Genomic DNA, 27,591 nt, shown 5'->3' with positions numbered 1-27,591 from the left:
GTAATATGAACAATTTCACTGGCCGGTCCCATCTGTAACGGCGAAAAACAAACGGAATGGCGTGTAAGACAAAAAAAAATTTAAAACAGTGTGTACGATCATATTTTTTTAATGGCTTTATGCAGTTACAAACTTTCTTAGGGCTCGTTTGGCACGGATCGCAGCGGCTCCTGCTTACCTGATAAAACACTGTAGCAGCACTGTAGCAAAAGACGGTTTTCTCTCTCCTCCACTCACCTCTCACTGACATCGGCGTTGTTCATCGAAGCCGGAGAAGCCAGGGTTCCTGGCTTTTCCCCGCGCGCTACAGTGTTTTTTGCTACAGTGAGGCAGAAAATTAGGAAAAAGAAAATCGGTTTTTGCTACAGTGTTTTGTCACCGGAGCCGTCCGAGCCGTGCCAAACGGGCTAATAGCACGTAAAAGCCTCTTCCGGTATAACCGCGTTGCTGCTCACTCCCCACCGACACGGCGACACTCAGCTCCGCAGCCATGGTCCGCGACCCCTCCATCTCCGACGAGGACGAGTGGACGACGACCTCGAGACCCTCGTCCCTCACAACCACACCAAGCCGCCCTCCCCCTCCTCCCGCTCACTCTCGCCGCCCAACTCCTTCAGCGTCGCCGTTCTCCGCCCGGCGCTCCCCTCCTCCGCCGCCTCCGTCGGCCGCGCCGTCTGGTCCCGCCGCTACCTCGTGCTCTTCATCTCCCTCCCTCCCGCTCCTCTTCCTCTCCCTCGGCGGCGCCTCCTCCCTGCCCGCCTCCCCTCCACCAACCCCGCCGCCTCCCACATGCACGTGGCCGAGCTGCACGCGCTCTACCTCATCCGCTCCCAGCGCTCCGGCCTCCTCAGCCTCTTCAACCGCACCGCCGCCCCCACCAATGGCTCCGCCCCCGCCCCCATCTCGCTCGATCTCCAGGCCGCGTTCGAGGGCCAGATCAAGATCAACCGTGAGATCCAGGCGGCGCTCACCCCTCCGGGGCCGGCAATGCGACGGAGGACGGCCTGGATCTCGACCTCCCTGTCGCCGGGTGCAGGAGGAGGGAATTGCCGGCCGGCCGGCCGGCCGGCGGACGATCGAGTGGAACCCCAAGAAGGACCGGTTCCTCTTCCATCTGCCTCTCTGGGCAAATGTCCAACCACTTGATTTGCTTGGAGAAGCACATGTTCGTGGCGGCGCTCCTCGGCCGGATCTTGGTGGTGCCCAGCCAGAAGGTGGATTACCAGTTCGATCGGGGTGCTTGATGTCAGCCACATTAATGACTGCATTGGGAGAAAGGTTGTGATCACCTATGAGGATTTTGTGGAGAAGAGGAAGAAAGTGAGCCTTGACCAGTTCATATGCTATGCCGCTTCGCCTCGATCCGTGTTTCCTTGACGAGGACCATATAAAGAGGTTGAAGGGGTTGGGTATTTCTCTGGGCAAGATTGAGGCAACTTGGCCAGAGGATGCAAAGCTCAAGGAGCCAAAGAAGATATACGTGGGGGATATTACACCAAAGTTCTCGACGGATGCTGAGGTCCTTGCCATTGGTGACATGTTCTATGCTGATATTGAGGATGAGTGGGTGAATCAGCCTGGTGGTCGATTGGCTGACAAGTGCAAGACTTTGATCCAGCCAAGCAGGCTCATAATGCTCACTGCGCCGCGTTTTGTCCAGACTTTCTTCTTTGCATTTTCGACGGCATGGATTCCTGACATTCTGGTGAGATGTAATTCTTGTTTATTCCATTATTTCCAGCTTTTAATGTGCTGAACAGTATCTGTTTGTGAATTTGGTGAAACAGACATGTTATAGTGGCGTCTTGTAGTAGCTGGTTTTATCGTTTGTTACACATATCGGGAATTGTATCAATGCCATACTGCCGTATCCTTTTTTAGCCCTCGTTTAGTTGGAGAAATTTGGATTTTGGGGCTACTGTAGCACATTCGTTTTTATTTGACAAATAGTGTTCAAACATGGACTAATTAGACTCAAAACGTTCGTCTCGCAATTTCCCACCAAACTGTGCAATTAGTTTTTCTTTTCGTCTACATTTAATACTCCATGCACGGGCCGCAAACATTCGATGTGACAGGTACTGTAGCAACTTTTTGGAATTTGGGTTCCAACTAAACAAGCGCTTAGCCATTCCATGATTGCTCTTGCTTTGGACAGTGCACTTGTTGTCCTTTTTTAGCTATTCCATGCAAAATCAGGCACTTGTTCTGACAAGAACTGTTGGACTTGGTTTTAGATGCTTCTCTCAGATCTAGGCAATTTTTTATACTGCAAGTCAGCATCTGACATCTAAACAGTCGATCGATGTGCTTGGTTAAGAAAGCTATTTAATAAGTTACTGCTCAATAATAAATTCACCATGCCTGTTGTGTGATTATATTCCATAGATTTTTTTTACAACAGATTATAATCCACACTATTCAGCTTGTTTTTTCAGTCGGAACAGTGTTTTTCTCTCACAATAATTCAGACAGAACAGTGTTTTTTCAGCCAATTCAGCCAAGTTTCAGCAAGCCGAACGAGGCCTATATTCCATAGCTTATAGTTTTCTTGGTGATGTAGTGATGGTATCTGCTCTAGCATTTGACTATTGTATTAAAATACTGACCTTGTTAGTCTTGTAAGTTGACTTGTTTTTTTGGATGATGTTTCAATTGCTGAGCAGTTGCAAGGCATTCTTCTTACATCAATATTGATCATTCATGTACTATTTGACTCTTGAAACTATGCTTACTGTCATGATACCTAAACTGGTCTCAGCATTTTGGTCCTTGCAAATTTAGACGGACATGTGGTTGAACGTTTGAAGGGCGGGCCTGGTGCAAGCGGTAGAGTCTTACCGCCTGTGACCGGAAGGTCCCAGGTTCGAGTCGCGGTCTCCTCGCATTGCACATGTGAGGGTAAGGCTTGCCACTGACACCCTTCCCCAGACCCCGCACAGAGCGGAAGCTCTCTGCGCTAGGTACGCCTTTATGTGGTTGAACGTTTCCAACCAGTTGATCTTGGTGCTTAAGAGCTGTGAGCCTGTGACTGACAACAGAGTGGTGCCATATTCATTTATTTATAACAATGTTCCAAAACCTCGCTAACAATATGAAAACATCTATTAGTTACCTTAACTTGTCACAAGTGGTTGCCAAAGCTCACAAGCAGCTTGGCTAGGTTTTAAATCATCTCATATCTTCACCAAAGGACACTCCTTAACATAACTGCCCAATCTTGAACTGGTGGCTGCACTTTGTTTCCTATGTCTCATTTTTATCGAAATGATGATACAATTTGGCTAGACCAACTTGGCATTCAACACCTACAATGACTCAGAAAGAGATAATTTTCAATATAAGTTTAGTTGTACACAGTAGTCATGCATAACTGGACATGTCAATGTGTTTAAATGTCTTGTTTTTCAAATTACTGCACATATGAACTTTAACTGGCCTTTCATGCCAGTCAAGCCTATATTCCATACTGATCACTGAATCAGGCCATCTTCTTTGGCACATAGTTTCGTAATCTTGATTTGCTTTAGCAAAAGTTAAACAAATTTTTATTTCTCGTTCTATTAGGTTGATTGCTGTGAATTGGATATGCTATTAGTTTTCTGTGTTTTGTTAGATATGCAGATAATATCATCTATGCCTTAAATTTATTTACTGGCATGGTCGTTAGATGCTTAAGATTGTGCTATATAGTTGCCAGTGTGCTGCGCTGTATGCATGCAACTGTATGAAGCTAGTACCTGGTACGTCGCATCTACAAAGAGATCTTGTTGATATTTGGATATATCTTAGTTAGGCATTATATTCAGCACTGACTGTGGGAACTTTGTATAGTGATATAGCTTTGTTGGACATGAAAATGGAATGATTTTTTTCATCATTGGAATATGTAACTATATATACAGAATAATGCTCTATGACTTAGCTGCCTGTGTACTGTATTATACGATTAAAACTATGAAATTAGCACCTGGAACATCGTAACTACTACGAGATCTTGTTGGTATTTGATATAACTTGGTTGGACATGGCATTTTAGCATGTACTGTGGGGAATATGTAGTGCTGTTGCTAGTTCAAGACTACAAGTCTCTGGCCTGTGCATCATTATCAGTTTACCCTGCAGATAATAGTATTGTGGGACATTGACTAATTTTCCCTTGATGTTCCTGAGCTGCTTCTTCCCCATCCCTCAGGCAGCAGAATGCATTCTGCGAATCGTTGAGAAAGCTAACGCACCTGTGATATACTTGTCCACCGATGCTGCTGAGAGCGAAACCAATTTCCTGCAATCCTTGGTTGTATTCAATGACAGGCAAGTCCCTCTTGTGAAGAGGCCAGAGGATGCCCTGCTCTATAGAAACCACATGGGCGGAGATAATCAGGTATTACGCATGAATCTCGACACCATTTTTTCTTATGAACCCAATTTTGAGTCTGACAGACTTACTGAACAACAATCCACCTTTGCAATGCTTGTTCAGGTCGATGCCATGCTTGACAAGACAATCTGCGCGCTGTCGAACGTGATCATCAGGCTCCACCTTCACGGAGGACATCTTTCGGCTGCGAAGGGGCTGGGGTTCAGCGTCCCACTGCGACGAGTGTACCTCTGCCAGGGTGAGCTGCCCAACTACATAGCAGAGCAAGACTGAGAAAGCAACATCCTAGGAGGAAAGATAGATAGTTGTATTTTTCCCCGTCATGTTGTTAAGTTCTGTAAATTGGGGGCGTGTACATCTAGTGTGATTCCTGATCGAGTAGTCTCTGATTCGGGAGACGTCCATTGGTTTGTGCGGTGTTATATAGTTCTTACACGGTTAGGTAATACGAAAGGGCTTTGAGAGATTTTGCTGTTTCTGTGCAGTGTTTAGCCATTGAGATGACGCTGGTGCAGCGCTCTGGATCAGTGCTAATTCTTGATTTGCAATTTTGTTTTATTGGTAACTCATAATGTCATTAGTATTTAAGCTTATATGTCATCAAATTCGTGTGAAAATTGTCAGACTATAGCAAATATACAAGAGAAGATTTCGTTGCCTCTGCGCACGAGCAATCCACACGAGTTCATCGAGTGAGCAACAGAGTAAGCCCCTGTAACGCGTGGGCTGTTGGTGTCGTGATCTCTTAGTGATCACACGGGTCTAGCCAAGATTTATTTATGATTAGATGTGTTATTATTTCCTTCCAACGAAGCAGCCTAGCACAATTGCCAAATGAACAACAAACCAACTGCAAAAGGCACCAGGTGTAGCTGCAAAATTCCTTAGCAAGTGGAAAAATAATCAGTTTTAGCACAAATCGAGTCAGAGAGAAGTTCCTAAAGCCTGAGCACCTTTCTCGTCAAGTCTAAAGATATTTTATCTGACTGCTTTCATGAGGAACCACATTCTGAGAACACACGTTGAGGAGGAACGAAATGTAATGCAGTTTAGAGGCGCTTCTATACAACAGGGTGAAGCACCTCCCCGCATACTTTGTAACTTAAAGCGTTCTGTAAAACAGGTTACCCAAAAAAAAAAGTCACAACTGATGCATGCAATCCTCATTGTTGTTGCAAACTCTACGATGAAAACATAGCGAGGGATTCACAGAATCACAGTTGAGATTACACATTAAATTAAAACATAGAAAAGCAACACCTTAATAATGCCTGAGTTTAAAGATATAGTTCATGTTTCCTAACAATGGTACCAGAGCCGGGTTAACAATGTGCAGATCTAGTATGGGGTAGAGAATTGAAAAGAAATCATAGAAAGAACAAGGGTTCGATCCGTTTCGGATTGAAACTCTAACCCTAACCGGGTAAAAGAAAATAGAAAAGAGACCGGGAGGGTGGCGGGCGTCACTGACTGCCGGTCACCACGGTCACCGCACGGGGAAAGGTGCCGCACCACCATCTTCGCCGGCGCGCGGCAAGAAAAGAACAGGCCCCGTTCGGATCTAAGAAGAGAAGAGAAAGGGGTCTCGGCACGCGAAGCCAAACCCTATCCCACGAAGCACTCGCTGGGAAGATAAATAGTGACTCCAGTGAGTCAAACCCTAACCCTAATCGGGAAATCGAGATGCAGAGAGTTCAACCAAACCCTAACCCATAGGGGAAGAAATTGAACAGATTGAAGGAGATGATTCAAATCGGATCAAATCCAAACCCTAGAAAACCCTCACCCAAGAAACAGATCGGACGAAGGAGAGAAGGACCTACCGGACTCTTCTACCACGCGTCACCACCATCGTCGCATGGGTTGTCTCCCACCGGCGCACGGGAAGGAGCTCCGCCGCCGCCTCGTCGGCGAGCGGGGAGAAGCCGAGCCGCCGCCGCTCCTCGGGCTTGCACGAGCTCCGGCCAAGGGTGCCGCCGCTAGTCCGCTCGACGGCAGCGCGCTCACCCGTGTGGAGAGCGCGCGCACCGACGAGGGGGTTGGCAACGGCGCCATGCTCGCTCGGTCGCCGCTGCTGCTCATTGCGCCGAGCTGAGAGCTGCTGCGCGAAAGAGAGAGAGGGCGAGAGAAGAAATGGACTAGGGTTAAAGGGGGTCGGCCACGCGGGGGAGTGAGGTCTCGTCGCCGCGAATGACGACGCCATCTCTCTCTCTCTCGGCTCCGGTCGCTGCTCGTTGCTGCTGTGTTGAGGGAGAAGGAGCGCGGGCGTAGAGGGAGAAGAGGGAGGGGCAAGTGAGCTAGGGTTTCGGGTGAGACAGCCGCGGCCTTCATCTTGGCTGAGGTGGACTGGGTAGTCACCTCACCGTGTCTCACTGAGCCTGTGGCACCAGTGAGGGAGACAAATGAGACTAATACCGCTTAGGCAACTAAAGAGAGAGATTTTGAATCACAAAAGATGTTCTATAACCTTAAGCATAGGAAGTGGGTCACTGCCAACAAGAAATGTTTGGTTGTGATAAAGAACACGATTGAGCCTGCAATTGTGGGCTCAATCCTAGAGTGTGACACAGTCACTGAGTACCTCGATAGAATAAAGAGTCAGTTCACTGGCTCTTCAAAGACATATGCTACCCAGCTGATAAAGCAGCTGGTGACAGAGAGGTACTCTAGAAATGGTGGCATAAGAGAGCACATACTATTTGTTATCACTACGTGATGATGTGAATGTTGTATACGATGATGGGAACGTTGCGTGCGACAATGAGAATGTATCCTCGTCTACGGATGTAAACATAAAACGAAAGAGAGCTCACGATGCGTCGTCGAAATTATAGCACTGCCTTTTAGGTCATATTTCGAGGGGGAGAATAGAAAGACTAGTTAAGAATGATATTCTTCCTCCATTAGAGTTCTCAGATTTAGAACAATGCAGAGAATGCATAAAAGGAAAGTACGTAAAGAAAATTAAGAAAGATGCCAAACGAAACGCAAAAGTTTTATAGATTATTCACACAGACATATGTGGTCCATTTCCTGTAAAGAGTGTGGATGGTTATGATTCGTTCATAACATTCACAGATGATTACTCCCGTTATGGCTACATTTATCCAATCAAATAAAGAACAGAAGCATTAGATAAATTTAAGATATTTAAGGCAGAAGTTGAAAACTAACACAATTTAAAGATTAAGATAGCCAGGTCCGACCATGGGGGGGGAGTACTATGGTCGGCATACCCCATATGGTCAAGTTCCTAGATCTTTTGCAAGGTTCTTACAGAAGAATGACATAGTAGCCCAATATTCTACACCGGGCGAACCTCAGCAGAATGGAGTAGTTGAAAGACGCAATCGTACCCTGATAGATATGGTGTGCAGTATGATAAGTTACTCCACCTTACCATTGAGCCTGTGGATGGAGGCGTTAAAACCTCCATTCATATTCTCAATAGAGTACCAAGTAAGTCGGTATCCAAAACACCGTATGAGTTGTGGACAGGAAGAGTACCATCACTAAACCACTTACATGTGTGGGGGAGTCCTGCTAAGGCTAAAGTATTTAATCTAAACATTGGGAAGCTAGATCCTAAAACAGTAAGTTGCCATTTTATTGGCTACCCAGAAAAGTCAAAAGGTTTTCGTTTCTACTGTCCAGAGAGACATACAAAGTTTGTGAAAACGAGACACGCTGTCTTCCTAGAGGATGAAATGATGAGGGGGAGCATGGTAGCTCGAGAAATTGACCTTAAAGAGAAGCGGGTGTATACGCCCACTCCGATGATTCATGAGTTATTTTTCTCACGACCTGTTGTCGTTGCACCGACAGTGCAAGATACTATGGTGTCAGCACCTGTTGTTATTTCGCCTGTGGTAACAATAAATGATGATAAGGAACTTTTTCTTCAAGATCCTATAGAACCTATTGCCACACATGAGGGGGGGCAACAACAGCCTCAAACAGAAAATGTGCCAAATGTGGAGGCCCCTAGAAGGTCTCAAAGAGTTAGAAAATCAATTATTCCTGCTGACTATGAAGTATACAACACTAAGAAATTTCAAATGAAGGATGATCCCACCTCATTTGAAGAAGCCATAAGAAGTGATCATTCATCAAAGTGGCTTGAGGCCATAGAAGATGAAATGAAATCTATGAATGCCAATAAAGTTTGGGACATGGGAATAATTTCTAAAGGAGCCAAAACAGTAGGTTGTAAATAGATGTACAAAATAAAACTTGACTCTCAAGGGAATATAGAGAGATATAAAGCGCGACTTGTGGCAAAAGGCTTTACGCAAAGAGAAGGCATTAATTATAATGAGACCTTTTCTCTAGTCTCATGTAAGCATTCCTTCAGAATCATAATGGCATTAGTGACATATTACAATTTATAATTACATCAGATGGATGTAAAGATGACATTTCTCAATGGGGACTGGGAGAAAAATATTTGCATGGCACAACCGAAAGGTTTTGTCATGGAAGGAAAAGAACGAATGGGATGCCACCTAAAGAAATCCATTTATGGATTAAAACAAGCTTCAAGACAGTGGTACTTGAAGTTTGATCAGACAATAAGAAATTTTGGGTTTAAAGAGAATATAGAGGACAATTGTGTCTATGCAAAGTTTAAGAATAGAAAGTTTATCTTCCTTATCCTGTATGTGGATGATATCTTACTTGCTAGTAGTGATGTCAGTCTACTACTGGAGACAAAGAAGTTTTTGTCTTTAAAATTTGATATGAAAGATCTTGGTGAAGCTTCGTTCATTCTAGAGATCGAGATTCACCGAGATAGAAGTAAAGGGGTATTAGGACTGCCATAAAAGGCATACATAGAAAAGATCTCAAAGAAATTCAGTATGCACAAATATAGTCCCTCACATGCTCCTATAGTCAAGGGCAACAGATATGGAGATTTTTAATGCCCCATGAACCAGTATGAGATCGATCAAATGAAAACGGTTCCATATGCTTCAGCTATCGAAAGCTTGCAATATGCTCAAGTATGTGCGCGCCATGACTTGGCATTTGTTACCGGGTTACTTGGCAGATTCCAGAGCAATCCTAGAACAGAACACTGGAAAATGATAAAGAAAGTCTTGCATTATTTACAAGAAACGAAAAGCCTCATGATGACGTATAGAAGATCAGATTCACTCCATATAGTTGGATATTCTGATTCTGATTATGCGAGAGATGATAGAAAATCCATGTCTGGATATGTATTCACTCTCGCAGGGGGAGCTATTTCATGGAAAAGCTCAAAGCAAACCGTCACTACATCGTCCACAATATATGCCGAGTTTGTAGCGTGTTATGAGGCAACGAGGTAGGTGAACTGACTAAAGAAGTTCATACCCGGTTTAAAGGTGGTCGACGACATCTATAGACCACTTAAGTTATACTGCGATAATAATCCGGCAGTACAGTATGCTCATAACAATAAGTCAAGTGGTGCTGCCAAACATATTGACATAAAGTATTATGTTGTGAAAGATAAAGTTCGGGATCATGTCATAAGTCTTGAGCATATAAGTACCGAAAAGATGCTCGCGGATCCACTTACAAAAGGCTTACCACCCAACGTGTTCAGAGAACATGTAGCTAGCATGGGTTTAAGGGAAAGCTTAAAATTCCTAGACAAAAAAGGCCCAAAGTTAAGTATCTATTTCAAAATAGAGCGATGTGTTATAGCTGTTAAATCTATCGGTAATTGACCGTGACGATGAAACATGCTCTATGCGCTAATCTGTAATGGAATGAACAAAAGTAAATGATATGAAATTGAAAGATGGTAGTGAGATTAAGGGAGAGAATGCTAGTTGATCTCCACCAATAGGTCGGCCCTTGGATCTACGCCCTGATCGAGGGCGTCCAACCTTAATATATTTGGTGGGCCCTGTTGCACAGCACTATAAAGAGAGGTGGGGATCAAGGCTCTAACTACGAGGTTGACCGGAGCCGCCGTGACCCACCAACAGCTAAACCTAACCCGATCTAAAGAGAGTGCTCTCAGCGACGGGAAGACCCACTGACTTTGTCGTCGTCGCCTCTGCATCGCCACCACTACACTGGACTCCACTGTACCGAGCTCCCACGACACTAGCGTCCACGTGGCTGTGGCGCAACTACGCCAGGACGAAGTAGAGGAACCAATTTCTATATCTCAGTAAGATGTTTACCCCACGATCTACGTTTAAGAGGTATATAGTGTTTCCTAACAGTTCACACTTGAGATTACACACTGAATTAAAAAAGCAACGCATTAACAACTGAGTGACCACATAGAAAAGCAACACACATCAGCACCGGATCCATGAAAAACACCGTTTGAGGTTACACCAAACTAAAACATAGAAGCAGAAGTCACACCTGAATGAAAACATAGGAACTCATTATCTCATGATTTTAGCATTTCACAGCCAAAATGCCACTGGATCCTGACGGATGGTACCAATTCTTGCTTCATGAGGCAGGCTGTAGCAACAAACCTTGCAGTTTTTAAGCTTCAGGTCTCCTTTCATGATACTGAGGGAGAAGGTCTTCAAACGATACATAAAGCGACCGCCTTGGGGCCCGCCTCCCATAAAATCCATTTGATCAGCCCCCGGCGGCACCCTGAACTCCTGATCAACCCTGAGCTCCTGATCAGTACATCCTTTATCATCAATGGAGACACACTCCACAAGGCAGAATTTGCCCGAGCGCATGTGCACAAGGGTGGCACTTACATGTTGCCCCTCATCTAGGTTCTTGTTGTACACCGTGTGCTTGGTGCACTTCAAATCTGGGGAAGTAGGGTGCAGTACTTTGCCAGTGTCGCCAGTCACGGTGCTGGCCATGGTGAAGCAGTAGAGGTACCCAAGGGTCTCTGGGTCCTTGGAGAGACCGACAAATCCTTTCAGTGAGGGGTCATAGTGTCCACGGCCGGTGAAGGGGAACACCCAATAACCGTATAGTTTCCACACATACTCCTTGGTGTCGAAGATGAAGGCGACACTAATCTTGGTACTAACGAGGATGCATCCATCGGTTTGCACGCCATAGGAGGAGACATCCCAAATCTGGAATGGAGAAGTGAGTTTTTGCCACACCCACGGTTGTCCACTACGTTCCGGCTTCCGGAGGACTTCAAATTTGTCAATATCCAGAGCGAATAGCCTATCATCACTGACGGGGATGTAGATTGGAACAGCCAAAATGTTTGGCTGAGGTTCAAAGGTGCAGGTCTAATCCAAGACGTCGATAGTTGGGACGCCCATGAAGATACCATCAACACGTGCGCATGGATGCGTCGCCATGATCCTGGTGCCAAAGGCTGACGTGAAGAACTCGGGAAACCCACGCAGAGCTGAGACGTGCATGAAAACTGGCAAGGGCTTAGCGCCTTTGCCTGAGCCGGACGATAAGGCGCGCTGCTCAGAGTCTTCTCCTGAATCAGACGATAAGGGCTGCTTGCCTGAGCGGCGCGACAAGCTCACCTTGCGGATGGATTATCCAGAGGTGTATCCTTAGACGTACGCTGCTCCGGCATCCTCGGACTCATAGATCTGGCTGGTTCCTGCGATTCGAATTCGAAGAAGAATCAATCGATTGTCAAATAGAAATCAATCAGGCCCAATCGTCCTACTGCAACTCAACCCTATATTCTAGAGTTAAATGCACCAGAGATTCATTAACTTATGAGGAAGTTTTAGTTGAGTCCATCAACTTTCAAAGTGGCTTTTTAGGTCATAAACTTTTAAAATAGTTTACTGTAGTCCATACCTATTTATTTAACCTTAAATTCAAAACACTTTTGTAGAAAACCCCTTCCCACACGCATGCAGGTGCATGCCGCCGCCGCCGCGGCGCTGCTGCGCCACCAGCGTGCCATGCGCCGCGCAGAGCCCGCTCTGGCCACGCGCGAACTTCTCGCAGCCGTCGCCGAAGTTGCACCGTTTCCCGCCGCCGTGGGCCTTGCAGTACTCGGTTCAAGTGGGGGGGGCTTCACGCTTGGCCTGGCCATGAACCACTGCATGTTCGACGGCATCGGCGCCATGGAGTTTGTCAACTCGTGGGCTGAGACGGCCCGTGGCGTCGCTGAGCTAACCGTGCCACCGTTCCTGGACTGCAGCGTCCTGAAGGCTCGCGACCCGCCTGTGCACACCTTCCCGCACCACGAGTTGGACGAAATCCCCGACGTCTCCGACACGGCGGCGCTCTACGGCGCGCAGGAGCTGCTGTACCGCTCCTTCTGCTTCGACCCGGACTGGCTGGAGCGCGTCCGCGGGCTGGCGCTTGCTGACAGCGCCCTGGGCCGCTGCACCACCTTGGAGGCGCTGTCGGGCCTCGTGTGGCGCGCGCGCACCAAGGCGCTCGGGCTGGCACCCGAGCAGCGCACCAAGCTGCTGTTCGCCGTGGACGGGCGGCGCCGGTTCTCGCCGCCGCTCCCGCGTGGCTACTTTGGCAACGGCATCGTGCTGACCAACGCCCTGGCCACGGCCGGCGAGCTGCTGTCCGCGCCCGTGTCGCGCGCGGCCGGACTGGTGCAGGAGGCCGTGCGGATGGTGACCGACGAGTACATGCGGTCGGCGGTGGACTACTTCGAGGCGACGCGGGCCCGGCCGTCGCTTGCGTCCACGCTGCTCATCACCACGTGGTCGCGGCTCGAGTTCCACGGCGCCGACTTCGGGTGGGGCGAGCCCGTCATGTCGGGCCCAGTCACGCTGCCTGAGAAGGAGGTCATCCTCTTCCTCGCACACGGCAAAGAGAGGAAGAGCATCAACGTGCTGCTCGGCCTGCCAGCCACCGCGATGGACGCCTTCCAAGAGCTCATGGACGAGACATGATTGATTTGTCGGTGATGAGAAGCAATGATGGACATGGATGGGTTGCTATACATACATGCATATATGATGCGTAAGGTGCTTTCATTCTTGAACTGCTCAGGTTTATAGTAAGACCGTGTTAATATTCGTTCTATGTTGGTGTTTTAAGTTTAATGGCTATATGATAATTTGCTATCGGTTGCAATATTTTAGGACTCGATAAAAAATGACTGATCGCGCGCAAAGATGTGCGCAGGCTCGCTCCTCCCAATCGCGCGGATCCTCCACGGGGTCGCGACTCGCGAGCTATTGACGCGGCTGCACCGTGCGGATGGGAAGGCAGATCACTGCATCGCCCATGGCAGGAACAGGTGCTCCGTAGAGGGCTGCATCAGGAGCGCCGAGGGAAGGATCTGTGCATCTCTCACGGCGGCTGGCACGGCCACGTGATGCGTGCACCCCGGCCCATCTGGCCGGGCTCCATACATGTGCATGTGCACTTCCTATCAATGCCTGTATGCCTAGGGCGTTTGTTGCCATGGCGGCATCATGCCCGGAGGATGCGCGTGCTTGATCGATCAGTGTCTACGCACAGGGTGTTCAGTCGATTAGTTACTGCCGCAAAGGCTCACGGCGGCGGGAAGCGGTGCATGTACGAGGGCGGCGCCGTGTGCTCCAAGAGCGTCCACGGCGGCGCGCACAACGGCGGTAAGCGGTGCGCGGTGCACGGGGGTGCAGCAAGAGCGCGCGCGGGCGCACGGACCGCTGCGTGAAGCACGGTGGTGGCAAGCGGTGCAGGGTGGACGGGTGCGGCAAGAGCGCGCAAGGCGCAAGGGAGCACCGAGTACTGCAAGGCCCACGGCGGCGGGAAGCGGTGCAACTTCGGCGACGACTGCGAGAAGTTCGCACGCGGCCAGAGCGGGCTCTGCGCGGCGCACGGCACGCTGGTGGCGCAGCAGCGCCGCGGCGGCGGCAGCTAACATGAACCGCGGCGGTGGTGCAGCGGCCCAGGGCGCCGTCAGCAAGCGCCAGCCCGCGGACGCGCTCCAGCTGGTCCGGGTCGAAGCAGAAGGAGCGGTACAGCAGCTCCTGCGCGCCGTAGAGCGCCGCCGTGTCGGAGACGTCGGGGATCTCGGCGAACTCGTGGTGCGGGAAGGTGTGCACGGGCGGGTCGCGCGCCTTCAGGACGCTGCGGTCCAGGAACGGTGGCACTGGCACGGTTAGCTCAGTGACGCTTCGGGCCGTCTCGGCCCACGAGTTGACAAACTCCATGGCGCCGATGCCGTCAAACATGCAGTGGTTCATGGCCAGGCCAAGCGCGAAGCCCCCACACTTGAACCGAGTACTGCAAGGCCCACGGCGGCGGGAAGCGGTGCAACTTCGGCGACGGCTGCGAGAAGTTCGCGCGCGGCCAGAGCGGGCTCTGCGCGGCGCATGGCACTCTGGTGGCGCAGCAGCGCCGCGGCGGCGGGGTTTTCTACAAAAAAGTGTTTTGAATTTAAGGTTAAATAAATATGTATGGACTGCAGTGAACCATTTTAAAAGTTTATGGACCCAAAAAAACACTTTAAAAGTTGATGGATTCAACTGAAACTTCCTCACAAGTTAATGGATCTCTGGTGCATTTAACTCTATATTCTATGTGTTTGGTCAGATCTTTGATCATCTCTCTTTGTCTTTGATCATCTCTCTTTGTGCATGTTTGACAATGTTTGGTCCTAATGAATAGAAGGCTACAGAAAAGCATGATGCTTTATACTAGGCTAACATGTGTGCGCAAGACTGTTGGTTACTTAATATATCAGTGAGTTTGATAAATTAGTGCAGGTGCAGTGTACCTGTGATCGTTTTAGCCCGGTATGTGATTGTTTTTTATCTTGTATAGCCTGTGATGCAAATTTTTCCCTTGATGCTTGGTGCAAGTGATGGATTTTTTTTCTATATAGCCTGTGATGAAAATTATGTTAGCCCACAAGATCACGACTCAGGTGAGTCGACCATTCACCAGTCTTGCCGACCACCCGCTAGTGTTGTCGAGCACCTACTAGCTATGCTGACCACGAACCAGCGTTGTTCGTCTCCACACACTATGGCTAGAGGTTGAAGAAGAGGGAGAACAGAGCATACACACAGTACAGACACCGACGTTGGCCGGAGCACTGTATAGGAGATGACAAATCTGAACTCTCTTTGTTGAGTTGTAGTGGCAAACTATATATACAACTCTATCCATCTAGTTCCAGTACAGCGCACATGCTGCAACAGTAACTAGATAACACGGTAGGACTGACTTCTACGCCTGTCCCTACATGTGGCTATAGTACGGCAGGTGAGCCATTTGGCGCCTGCCTCTACAGCGGCTATAGTACCACGGCAGGGAGCCTTTTCGGCGCCGTCTTCCCTTGCTGTGTGTTCACACAAGGAAGCAGTAGATTATTCTAACAATTCTTCCCCTAATCCTACTGCTATCCCTTATACGCCCTCCATGTCGATCATGTTCTTTAGCTCTGTGAGTCGAAGATATCTGAGCGGCTTGGTGAGGACGTTCGCGAGTTGCCGACAAGTTTCGACGAACTCGATGACGATCTGCCCTCCATCGACATAGTCCCTGAGAAAGTGGAACCTCACGTCGATGTGTTTGCTTTGGTCGTGCAGAACCAGATTCTTCACGAGGACGATGGTGGACTGGTTGTCCACCATCAGTGCTGGTGAGTGAGCTTCCGCACCGGTCAGCTCGCCCAGCAGCCAGCATAGCCACATAACTTGGCATGCCGCTGTGGCCGTCTGAAGGGTCGAGATGGCGACTAGAGGGGGGGTGAATAGTCTTTTCTAAAACTTAATCGCATCGGCTAACCGATACAAATGCGGAATTAAAACTATCGGTCTAGCCAAGACTATACCCCACTATATATGTTCACTAGCACCTTGCAAAGATAACGATTATGCAACAAAGGTGCCGGGCTAGCTAGAGCTCTCCTAAACAATTCTAGGAGCAAGGTTACACAAACCTATGCCACTAGTACTTTAAGCAACAAGGGAGCTCCTACACATGCTAGTAAGCAAAAGCACAAAGCTAACTAAGCTCACTAGCAATGCTCAATAACAAGGCAACCAATGCCTAATTAGAGAGCACAAATACTTAGCTACACAAACTAAGCAATGTGACTAATAGGGTTACTAAAACCAAATTAGCCACGCAAGGGAGCTACTTCTATGCTACACAAGCAAGAAGGTAATTAGCAAGCTACGCAAGCTATCTAATTACAAGAGCAACAACACAAGCTTAATGTATATGAAAGTAAACGCAAGCTTGTGTAACGGGGATGCAAACCAACGGGAAGAACAAGGTTGACACGATGATTTTTCTCCCGAGGTTCACGTGTTTGTCAACACGCTAGTCCCCGTTGTGTCGACCGCTCACTTGGTAGTTCGGCGGCTAATTAGCATCACCCGCTAAGCCCGCACGTCGGGCGCCGCAAGAACCTACCCCTTGAGTGATGGTAACTCAATGACACGCTTTACTAGAGTTGCTCTTCGCGGCTTCCGCGAGGCGAGCACAATGCCCCTCACAAGCACTTCTCCGGAGCGCCGCACAAGCTTCTTGCGCGCTTCGACGGAGACCACCACCAAGCCGTCTAGGAGGTGGCAACCTCCAAGAGTAACAAGCACCACCGACTTGCAACTCGATCACCTAGTGCCACTCGATGCAACCTCACGATGCAATCGCACTAGAATCGCTCACTCACACAATCGAATGATCACTATCAAGTATATGTGTGATGGAGGGCTCCCAAACACTCACAAGCATGGACACTAAGTCCCTTAAGATGCTCCTCCCCAGCCATGGCCGAAGGCCACTTCTATTTATAGCCCCAAGGGCTAAACTAGCCGTTACCCCTTCACTAGGCAACGGTCGGGCCGACCGGACGCTCCGATCGTGTTGACCGGACGCTGGACCTCAGCGTCCGGTCGCCCACGGACGACCATGTGTCCCGGTTCCAACGGTCACTTGACCTGACCGGACGCTCCAGCTTCAACTGACCGGACGCTGAACCCCCAGTGTCCGGTCGTTTCCAGTAAGCTCCCGAGCATGACCGGACGCGTTCGGTCGAACGCGATCGGACGCAGCCAGCGTCCGGTCACTCTTCAGCTACTGCTACACTCCACGTCAGTGCGACCGGACGCAGCCTACCAGCGTCCGGTGCATTCAGATCCAGCGTCCGGTCAGTTGACCGACGCCGGCATCTTTGCGACCAACTCGTTTTCACTTCTAACTTCTTCACCCTTGCACCAATGTGCTAACCACCAAGAATTTGCATCCGGCGTAATAGAAAATAGACATTCTATTTTCCCGAAAGCGCCGAATCCCGCCTCACAAGCTCAGCGGGAGGGAGAGAGGGACCTAAACCCATCTCACCCCTGCAAACACAACCTCCTTTGTAAATGTGCCAACACCACCAAGTGTATACCACCATGTGTATGTGTTCACAATCATTTCCCAAAGGATGTTAGCCACTCAACTTGCCACGCCACTCGATCCTAGCGACAATACAAAGTTAGATCACTCGAGTGGCACTAGATGACCGATATGCAAACAAGTTTGCCCCTCTTGATAGTACGGCCATCTATCCTAAACCCGGTCATAAACTTCTCTACACACCTATGACCGGTGAAATGAAATGCCCTAGGTTATACCTTTGCCTTGCGCATTCCATTCCATCTCCTTTAATGTCGATGCAACACATGCACCAACACGATCAACAATGATATGATCCACTTCATATCATCACATGATTATATTGGTTCATCGATCTTGACTCTACTTGCTCTTCACCGTTGCCATCGTCCATCGACGCCAAGTCTTGCTCAAGCTTCACCGCCATGCGGTCCATCACTCCAAAGCCTTCGACTGGCCCTTCACGCTTGCAACCGGTCCATTAAGCCAAGTCTTGTCTTGATCTTCTCCACCTTGATCACATGACTCAATGTCATGTCTCATGTGCATTTAAGCTCCTTCATCATCACATGTGTGAGCTTTGCAACATCTCCAAGCCATTTTCACCTTCATGGCATATGTTGCTCACACACATGTACCTGTGGACTAATCATATGTGTATCTCACATAAACACAATTAGTCCACCTAAGTTGTCACTTAATTACCAAAACCAAACAAGGACCTTTCACCGTCGCTACGTACTCTGCCTCGCATGTAGATAGCGCCACCACCTTCTGTTTCAACGACAGCCATGAAATTAGGGCTAACCCGAGGAAGATGAGCATGCCAGAGGTGCTCCATCATCCGTTGATATCCCTCGCCATGTCTACATCGCTGAACACAGTGAGTTATAGCCTACTCCCATCGGTTTTGGAAAAGATGATCCTTTGATCCACTATTTCCTTGACGTAGCGCAGTAGCCGCTTCACTGTAGTCCAGTGATCCTCTCTAGGATCCTTCATGAAGGTACTTAGAGACCGTCTTCTCTTCGTCGATGGTGACGCTATGGCTCTTCAGCTTGCTAATGAGCGTCTGCAGGCGGAGGGAGAAGTCCTCCATTGTTTCACCATCCTTGAACTTGAGGTTGGCGTACTCCTGCTTCAGAAGCTGGGCCGTCGCCTTCTTTGCACGGTCGGAACCGACGCGCATTGCCGCAATAGCCTCTCACACCTCCTTAGCCGAGCTCTTCACCCCCACGGCTCCCTGTACTCCACCGGTACAGCAGCGAGGATAGCCTCCAACGCTGACATGTCATCTTCCCCATTGTCGGTGCCCTTGTCAACAATATTCCAGAGCTATCGGGCTCTAAGCTTGACCTTCATGGTCACCGACCACTCTCCATAGTTGGTGCGAGTCAGCGTCGGCCAACTGGTGCCGCTGACCTCCCGCACCGTGCGAACAACAACCTTCGGTTGTAGGTAGGCAGCCACAACAGTGCCACTACTGTTGCCCATTTCTGAACCGCCCGTCATCGCCAGCGGTTAGTCTGGCGACAATGCTTATACGGCTCTGATACCACTTGTTAGCCCACAGGATCACTGGCTCAGGTGAGTCGATCACTCACCAGTCTTGCTGACCACCCGCTAGTGGTGCCAAGCATCCACTAGCTATGCCGACTACGAACAAGCATTGTCCGTCCCCACACACTATGGCTAGAGGTTGAAGAAGAGGAAGAACAGAGCATACACACAGTACAAGCACTAGCGTTGGTCGGAGCCCTGTATAGGAGATGACAAATCTGAACTCTCTTTGTTGAGTTGCAGTGGCAAACTATATATACAACTCTATCCATCTAGTCCTAGTACAGCGCCTATGCTGCAACAGTAACTAGATAATACAGCAGGACTGACTTCTGCACCTGTCCCTGCATGTGGCTACAGTGCGGCAGGCGAGCCGTTCGGTGCCTGCCTCTACAGTGCTACAGTGTATCACAACAGGGAGCATTTTCGACACCGCCTTCCCTTATTGTGTATTCACATAAGGAAGCAGTAGATTATTCTAACAAATTAACTCCCATGTAACTTGGGAATATAGACTGATGATCTTTAGTGGGCACGAGATGTTCATGTATAGATATGTAGTGCTTAGTATTTGACTATGCTTGAGCAGATGGCCAAGATGGAGTTCCAGTACCACTCTTCTCATTGGTATGTATATCTAATCACATTTACACTTGGATTTGTTCTTGAAAATTAAGCTAATGTATGTGATTTATAATTGTAGATGAAGAAACCTTTATTAGAATAAAAAAGATACCTAACCTTTCAAACATCAGGTGGATGTAGAAGAGTTTAGCAGCTCAGATTGTGCCTATGTCTTCAAGTTAGTTTAATCAATGTTCCATCTATTTATCCTACTGCTTATTTCGTGTTTGTTTATTTGCAGGATCATATTCATTAATCCATGAGGTCAATACGTTGAGCTCACAAGCGCTGATGACACCTATTCGTGTTGCAGATAAACCGTCCTTCCTTGTAGGAAAAAAACCAAGATCAGAGCCTGCAATAGTTACCAAAAAATAGAGAGAAAAAAATCAATTCGTGCCAGAAAAGAAAGAAAGAAAAAAGATGGAGGGGGAAAAAGAAGAAAGAAAAAGAAAGAAGAAAGAAAAAGAAAAGAAAGAACGAAGAAATGACAGCTGTGGGATTTGAACCCACGACCTTTCGGATCAGAGCCTAAATCCAGCTCCTTAGACCACTCAGCCAAACCGCCATTTGATGTAAATATGGAGCTCTTGAGTTTATTTCTTCAATATTAAGTACTCTGTATTTAGTATTTGGAGCAACGGCCAGGATCCGCCAGGTCGAGCCAACCACACACATCCCGTGAGACGTGAGGCCGAGCCGTTCGCTTCAGGCCCATCAGCTTATCCATTCTTGCCCTTACAATTCTCACGAACGAATACACAGCGCTCCCCCCGAAGAGAGCGTGTATGCGCAGCTGCAGGCAGCCTGCAGCTTTGCAAGGCGGCAGAGATGTTGCTGACTCGTCTACCTAGCTCTTCTTGCTCGTCAACAGCGCAGCAGAGGCATCCGTGCGCCGGCAAGTCCCCCTTCCGCGGCGCCGCATGCTGGAGGAAGCGTGAAAAGCTCCCCGGCTTGAGGGCCAGACTGGCCGTCAAGCCGCCGCGCGCCGCGGCGCCAGGGAAGGGCGGCATTGTCCCGGCCAGCGACGATGACGACGGGGTCAGCCTCGGCACCGTGAAGCTGCCGGGCAACATCGACATCGCTCGGTTCGAGTCCTTGCTCTTCCAGGTTAGCCTTGTTCGTGTCGTGCTGCCTGAAAGAGTACGAGCTCCCTCCGTGCTTCCTTTTTTCGGTGCTTTCTAGCGTAACTGAGACTGATGCTGTTTGACGCTGGCAGTGGGGGAACAGCCTCTGCCAAGGCGCCAACCTGCCACTTCCGGTGCCTCTCAAGGTAGGAAAAAATAGCGAGCTACTGATATTGCTTGCCGATCCAGATTTATTCACCTGATGGAAAAAAAAAATCGTGTGCAACCAGGTAGACAAGGTTGAGGGCGGCATCAGGCTAGGGTTCATCGCGGTCGAGGACGGCGCGACGCAGACGCTGGTCTACATCGACTGCCTGGTTTCTCTGGCGCCGGACGGCTCCGGGCTGGTATTCCAAGCGATCAGGAACGGTCCTATGAAGGACAAGCAGCCACCTGGGGAGCCCAGGATCATGAGAAGCCTCCTTGAGGCTCTCCAAAAGTGTATTCAAATTGCTCAAGTTTGACCGTGTAAATGGCACACGATTAAGGGCTGCATCTCTGTAACTACTAAGAGCCCTCTGAATCCTGCTATTCTAGTTCTCTCATGAGCACTTCAGGAATAAAACAAATCAAGCTAAGAAAGCTACAGGAAATTGCACCATGGTACAGCATTTCTTCATTATTGATTATATCGTTATTACGTGATTCCAGTAGCTATGTCAATTGATCTAAGAAAAGAAAACGGTTACAAGCTCAAACAGCAAGAAATGATGTCAACTGAATCTAACAGCTGGAGGATTTCCAAACAGCAGTTCAAGTATACAGGGATCAGTGTCAAAACAGGCTGGGAAAAAACAGCCAAAAACTCACCAGCTGCCAACCCCTATCCCAATTCCCAAACATCATGAGGAAACACAAATCACATTTATGATGTGGAACAAGCTTCGAGCTTCGGGAGGACGCTGCGCCATGCATCCGCAATGTCTTTAGCTAGCTTAGCCTGACCCTTGGCAAATTCATGGAATGCAAGTCCAGTATCAGCTGTCTTTTGCTCCTGGAAACGAGCGAGCTCTTCATTCATTAGTCTAACTATGTGCTCAAACTTCTTTGTAGCCTCCTCACTGTCTGCTTTCAACTGTAAGAACAAGACATCAGTGAACAAGAACTTCAGTAAACCTCATCGACACGACTACATCAAGAATTCCTCAATGAGAAGTTACAGCAACTTGCCTCTCTAAACTCAGACTCTGCTTCGGCATACTTCTCAGGATTCATAAACTTCAATTTTTCACTGCAGTGAGAACAGCATTAGAAAGTTCTTAAGTTGCAGTATGTAACAGCCATGAGATCAGCATTACTAATAAATTAGGGAGTCCTAGTTTGTTGAGGACCCTGAATTTGGTATTGTAAACACACAGGGATTCCTATTTTCCTCATTACTTAACATTATTCTAGACTGGGCACGAAAAAAGAAAATAGACTTTGCAAAACGTACAGATTAAGTTCTTTATACTTCCTCTCCTGATCCAAATCAAAGTGCTGCCTGAAAGCATTGGCTCGATCCAGCATAGTGGCCTGTAATGAAACCCAATTTAGTTAAAATTTTTGACATCACAACAAATAATGCTATACCATAGAGATGGCGAGAGAGGGAAACGCTCACTTTATAGATTGTACAGCACGCACATAATCTTTCAAGGATTCTTCAAAGTTAAAGAGAAGGTTGTCTGCCTACAGTAGAAGTGTGCCAACCATGATCAGGTCACAGAAACATCGATATAAACTGTTCCGTAAGACATCCAGTACCAAGCAGTACTATGTAAGAGTATATCATGATTACCTCTCTTTGCATCTTTATTGACAACATCTCTGACTTCGAACCAACTTCAGAAAACACCTTTCCATCAAATCTCCTTCACAAGCGCCCAAGAGCTTAATCGCCTTTCCGAAGTCCGCCAAAGATTGCCCAAGTTCTAATGAATCAAATTAGGACTGTGTAACTCATCTTGCTATCCAGTTAAACAACCAGGAAAAAAATTTGAGGGTCTTATTGATCGTTTTGAGTTAGTTCCTCATGATGTTTAAGCCAGATCATTTATCTATTTATTTTTGGAAAACTAAATTTCGAACAAACATTATTTGTTTGCTGAAATTAGTCAAAACAATCTCACCATGAAAAAGAAATTGTAAAGTTGCAATGTATGTTAAACATGAAGAAACTCAAAGAAGTAATGAAGGGCCTTTTCAAAGGACCAACTGATATACCTCTGTGTCTTTTCACAAGACGGTATGCTTGTTTTTGGGCCTCTGCTAAATGATTTTCTAGCTCAAATATGTAATTTTTAAGCTTCTCATATTCAGGAGTAGATTCCTCCACAGGCTTTTCTTTTCCCAGAACAACATCACTGACTTTTGACTGTACATCCTAAAAAAATGATGCCACGATTGTTAACATGCAAATGCGATATCAATAGTCATAGGGACAGAGGGGAGCTATACAGCATAATGTTGGTTATAATCCTGTAAGAACTAAGAACAGTGTTCAGAAAGTAGCAAGGATGTCTCACTGGACATACGAGAGACGGTACCTTAAATATCTGTAAGAAATCTGCTGGTTTCTTAAAAATACCAGTCTCATAAGATCTTGCCCTATCCATTATCTGCTTCAAAAGCATAGGAAAAAGAAACATGAGCAGAAGGAATGACATCAAAACCAAGTAACCATCAATGAATTATTTAGTCAAAAGAATGAGATGTGCAAGGCATGGAGTCATGGATATAGAAAGTTATAAGACAACCATCACCCAAGGCTGTGAGGTAGAAGGTTGCAAATGACTATTGCAAAGCCAGCAGTTGAATTCATATAACATACTCAAACTATCAAACCTTCACAGCGGATATATCTGACTTACTAATTATTTATGTTGTGATGGAAATTTCAGCAAGAAATCAGGTCAAATGATCACTAGACATAAGAGTTATGTGGCTATTGGCAGCTATCCTAAGGACACCTATGCATATCATGCCAAGAGAATTTCATCGAAAGAAAATGCCAAAAGACTTCAATTCACATTTCTCAAAAATTAATCAATACTCAGATTTCAAGAACCGTGGGTTTATGAAAACAAACTAATAAACTAATTAAATACCGATACCGATTTCGTGATGAACCTATCCAACAAGGTCTTGAGTCAATTCTCAATAAGAATCCAAATAAACGCACAAGAAAAGGCGCAACAGTCTGCTCATCTGCATCAAAATGTTTTACCTCTTCATCTGCCTGCAAAAATGTCCTCAAGACGTCACTTTGCTTGAGTTCAGGGTGTGAAGCTATCCTGTTAACGAATAAATCTAGAGCTTGACGACGCAATTCAATGAACTCCTTGCTAAACCGGAATTTCTCTGAAGGAAATGAATAGAAATAGATCAGCAAACAAAACAGATGCATTATCGCTACAACAGCAATCCAGAGATTCCCTGTCCTCAAGAGATTAAATGAAAAAAAGTTGATACAAAAATCATAGTTTAGGATCTTACCAACAGCATTCTTCTCCGGAAGGGGAGGTATAAAAATGCCTTTGTACCTCTCAGCAAGCCGATCATGCAACCATTCAAAATCACTATAGCGTCGAATAACAATTTTCTCTGGTCCCTCAAATTCAGGGAGGTTAGTCTGCACAAACAAATGTTACTGGATTGGCAAATCAACAAGTGTTGAAGGTGAACAAGTCACATATGTCGGTACAAGAAAAGTGCACAGTCACTGGCTATTAGACATAAGATTATCATGCCATTCCCATCATTAAGTTGCTTAGATAGAATCTTTCATCTAATTGATACTGTTTTGGTCTCTATTGTAACTTCAATATACATTTTTCACAAACTCAACACACAACCACCAGTCAAGTCATAACACCACCTTCCTTCATAGCCCTAGTGCCACATAGTTTGTTCTTCATTGCCACTCGATTTCAATTAATGTTTCAGGAACACAATTTGATTTCCCACTGTTTTCTTTCCCCAGCAAACACTTTGCTGATAGCTCTACTGATTAATGGTCTACTCAAATCTAGAACGACACATGAGCTTCGCAAACCAATGAGCTCCAATTACTACTGAATTACATCCGATATTAGTTCCAGATCTATATTAGGAGGTCATAATCCAAAATTAGAGTTCCACTGATCCAGTTTTTATACCTCCACACACACTGTGCAAAAACTAAAATTAGGCAAGCCCGCACGGGAACAAGCAAAGCATAAGCTCGATGAGCACCATGTTACAAAAAATCAATCACTAAACCAGGAGCAACTCACGAGTGGTTTGGTAGCCGAGACCAAACACGATTTTTACCCTGGTGATGACGCGGTAGGAGATGTAGGCCTGCACGCCGGTGCCCATCTTGACGGGATCCGTGACGGATATCGACAGGAACGGCGCCCCCGCCGCCGCCGCCGGCGACCGCGGGCTCTGTGACGAGCTCCTCTCCTGCGAGAGCCCCATAGACAGATTCAGCTCCAATTTCCAGCCGACGGAACCAATTGTCAGAAGAGCAGCAGAGATGAGGCGGAGGAGCGGGTATAGTGGTTACCGGCGAGATCATGGCGAGCTTCGCGGCGAAGCCTCCTCTCCTCCCTGGTGCGTCACGGCGAAGCGACGGGAAGAAGAGGACGACTTCAGAAGAAAAGGGAAAGGATTTTTTTTTTCCTCGATTCCTTGTATTTTCCGTGGGTATTTTTGTTGTAGATGGTTTGTTAGCGCGATTACGCGGGCTTGAGTCCCGGCTCGGCCCAAGCCCGCGCTGGACTGGGCCCAAGAGTGGTCGGTCCAGAATCGGATCCGTCGAAACGGTGCACGAATCTCAACACCCTGGCAAGATCTCTTGCCTCGCCTCTCATTTTCTCGAAATGGCTGGCTCCGCCACAGACTCGTGGACCCCAAGTCTGCATCGGCACGCCTCCCGTTAAATTCTCGCTGATCACCTGCGCGCTCGTCGCCGTCTCGCCACCTCTCACCAGTGACGTGACGTCTCCCCCACTGGCACACGCGACGGCACACGCTCCGCAGCTCAACCATGGATCGCGCGCGCCACAGGAGCTCCCTCAGCTCCGAGCGCTTCCTCGGCTCCTTCGACCGCTCCGCAGCTTCCGGCGAACAGTCTGCCTCTACGGCCTTCGAGCTTGACGAGGACGACCTCTTCTCCGCAGGATCTGGCTCGCCCGAGCCGCCGCAGCCGGTGCGCCGCCCATTTATCCTGTCTTCCGTCCGCCCTGCAAACCCTAGCCCTCTTCCACGCCTACGCCGCCCGCCGGAGGGCATCCTGGACGCCCTCCCCGAGCGCCGCCGGTCGCCGCCTCAATCCTCTTCGTCGACGTCCTCGTCCCCCGCTTCCCCGGCTGCGGCCCCTCCCCGCATGATTCCCGCCGTTCCCCGCCCTTTGCCGGCGCCGTATATGCCGCAATCATTGCCGGTCAACGTCCCTGTGGCGCAGCTGCGGAAGCCGCCCGTGGTGATGGTGATGGGGGAAGCGGAGGATGAAGACGACGAGATGCTACCGCCACACGAGATGGTAGCGCGCGCGCGGGCTCGGGAGTCGCCGATGACGACGTTCTCAGTGCTGGAGGGAGCCGGGCGCACGCTGAAGGGGCGGGATCTCCGCCAGGTACGCAATGCTGTCTGGCGGAAGACTGGATTCCTCGACTGACCCGTGCCGTTTGCACTGGCAAGTAGCCCTCAGGTAGATTGAAGTGATTGAAAAATTATGTCTGGACATCTGGTTGACATGTACACTATTGATGATTGGGTGTTAATTTTAGTGGCGCCTGTAAAACATGTCTGCTCTAGTACTTGTAAACTCTTCATTTGGTGTGGTATGAGAACTAAGATGAACTATGTCACATGAGTGATTCTGTGTTTGTTAGGAGTAATTTACTGCAATAAAGAATAAGGTGTTCATTTTTTAGTTGTTCTACATTTACTAGAGGTGTCAATTTGTGTACATTGGCGTGATAGAGGAGTGGAGCAGATTGGTTCAATTTATGGATACTTGTCTTATGTTGGTTTTCTTAACTTATTATAACCCCTCTAAATCCTGATTCTTCCGTGAATTCTAGTGAAGCTGTAACCATAGGATGTGGAGATCAATTTGTAGATGAATAGCTTGTTCCTGTGTGACATAACAGTGGGATTATCTGGATAGTATCCTATTAGTCATTTTTAATTTAGCCATTTTAACTTTTCAGGATAGATATTACTACGTTGTACACATATCCATGCTTGGTAGCTTTATTTTCTTAAATGCGATCTTTCCAATCCAGTGAATAAAAATGAACCAAAAGGAAGATATCCATCAATTAATATAATTTAGGCCTTTGTATCTGTATTGAACAATAAATTCAAAAGTCAAGAAGTTTGTTCGCACGGTGCAACAGTAGCGGGATGAAAGTGATGAACTTCAGGGGAAATGAAACCCTGTATGAGCCGCAGATTCAAAGCGGAGGTACTCTTCTTTAGGACAAAATCAGAGGGATATCTCTCCCTCAGTTCGTCCGTGGCTTGTGTGCTTGCCTACTTGGCTACACTGCTTCACCTTGACACTTCTTTAGTCACCGATAAACCCAGTTTTCCCTTCCCTTTAAATTTTGAGGAAAGAACAAGCTAAATGGAACTCTGTGTGAGATTCTAGGTTGGAAT

At 47.7% G+C, this 27,591-nt stretch overlaps 2 protein-coding genes and 3 pseudogenes across 2 annotated transcripts; 3 read left to right on the top strand and 2 right to left on the bottom strand.

The window, feature by feature from the left end:
* Positions 1-490: 490 nt before the first annotated feature.
* Positions 491-4,859, top strand: LOC136455354 (O-fucosyltransferase 36-like; annotated as a pseudogene).
* Positions 4,860-10,797: 5,938 nt separating this feature from the next.
* Positions 10,798-12,146, bottom strand: LOC136455353 (uncharacterized; annotated as a pseudogene).
* Positions 12,147-12,204: 58 nt separating this feature from the next.
* Positions 12,205-13,212, top strand: LOC136455352 (omega-hydroxypalmitate O-feruloyl transferase-like). Its single transcript, XM_066455414.1, has one exon. The coding sequence runs from the start codon at positions 12,205-12,207 to the stop codon at positions 13,210-13,212; it is 1,008 nt and encodes a 335-aa protein (XP_066311511.1).
* Positions 13,213-20,496: 7,284 nt separating this feature from the next.
* Positions 20,497-21,559, top strand: LOC136450786 (uncharacterized). The gene is made up of 3 exons (XM_066451402.1): positions 20,497-20,941; positions 21,051-21,104; positions 21,189-21,559. The coding sequence occupies exons 1-3, from the start codon at positions 20,663-20,665 to the stop codon at positions 21,420-21,422; spliced, it is 567 nt and encodes a 188-aa protein (XP_066307499.1). The 5' UTR covers positions 20,497-20,662; the 3' UTR covers positions 21,423-21,559.
* A 110-nt stretch (positions 21,560-21,669) lies between these two features.
* Positions 21,670-26,313, bottom strand: LOC136450787 (sorting nexin 1-like; annotated as a pseudogene).
* Between the last annotated feature and the right edge of the window lie 1,278 nt (positions 26,314-27,591).

This window comes from Miscanthus floridulus, chromosome 5 (assembly GCF_019320115.1).
Source record: "Miscanthus floridulus cultivar M001 chromosome 5, ASM1932011v1, whole genome shotgun sequence".
In the NCBI taxonomy this organism is placed as follows: Eukaryota; Viridiplantae; Streptophyta; class Magnoliopsida; order Poales; family Poaceae; genus Miscanthus; species Miscanthus floridulus.
The sequence above is the reverse complement of the archived record's forward strand: the minus strand, read 5'-3'. Positions and strand labels throughout refer to the sequence as shown.

Bases quoted from the DNA above. Each gene is read 5' to 3' on its own strand.
- LOC136455352 (XM_066455414.1), top strand. From the start codon at position 12,205: ATGCAGGTGCATGCCGCCGCCGCCGCGGCGCTGCTGCGCCACCAGCGT.
- LOC136450786 (XM_066451402.1), top strand. From the start codon at position 20,663: ATGTTGCTGACTCGTCTACCTAGCTCTTCTTGCTCGTCAACAGCGCAG. The intron at 20,942-21,050 runs GTTAGCCTTGTT...TGACGCTGGCAG, and splicing joins TCGAGTCCTTGCTCTTCCAG to TGGGGGAACAGCCTCTGCCA. The intron at 21,105-21,188 runs GTAGGAAAAAAT...GTGTGCAACCAG, and splicing joins CACTTCCGGTGCCTCTCAAG to GTAGACAAGGTTGAGGGCGG.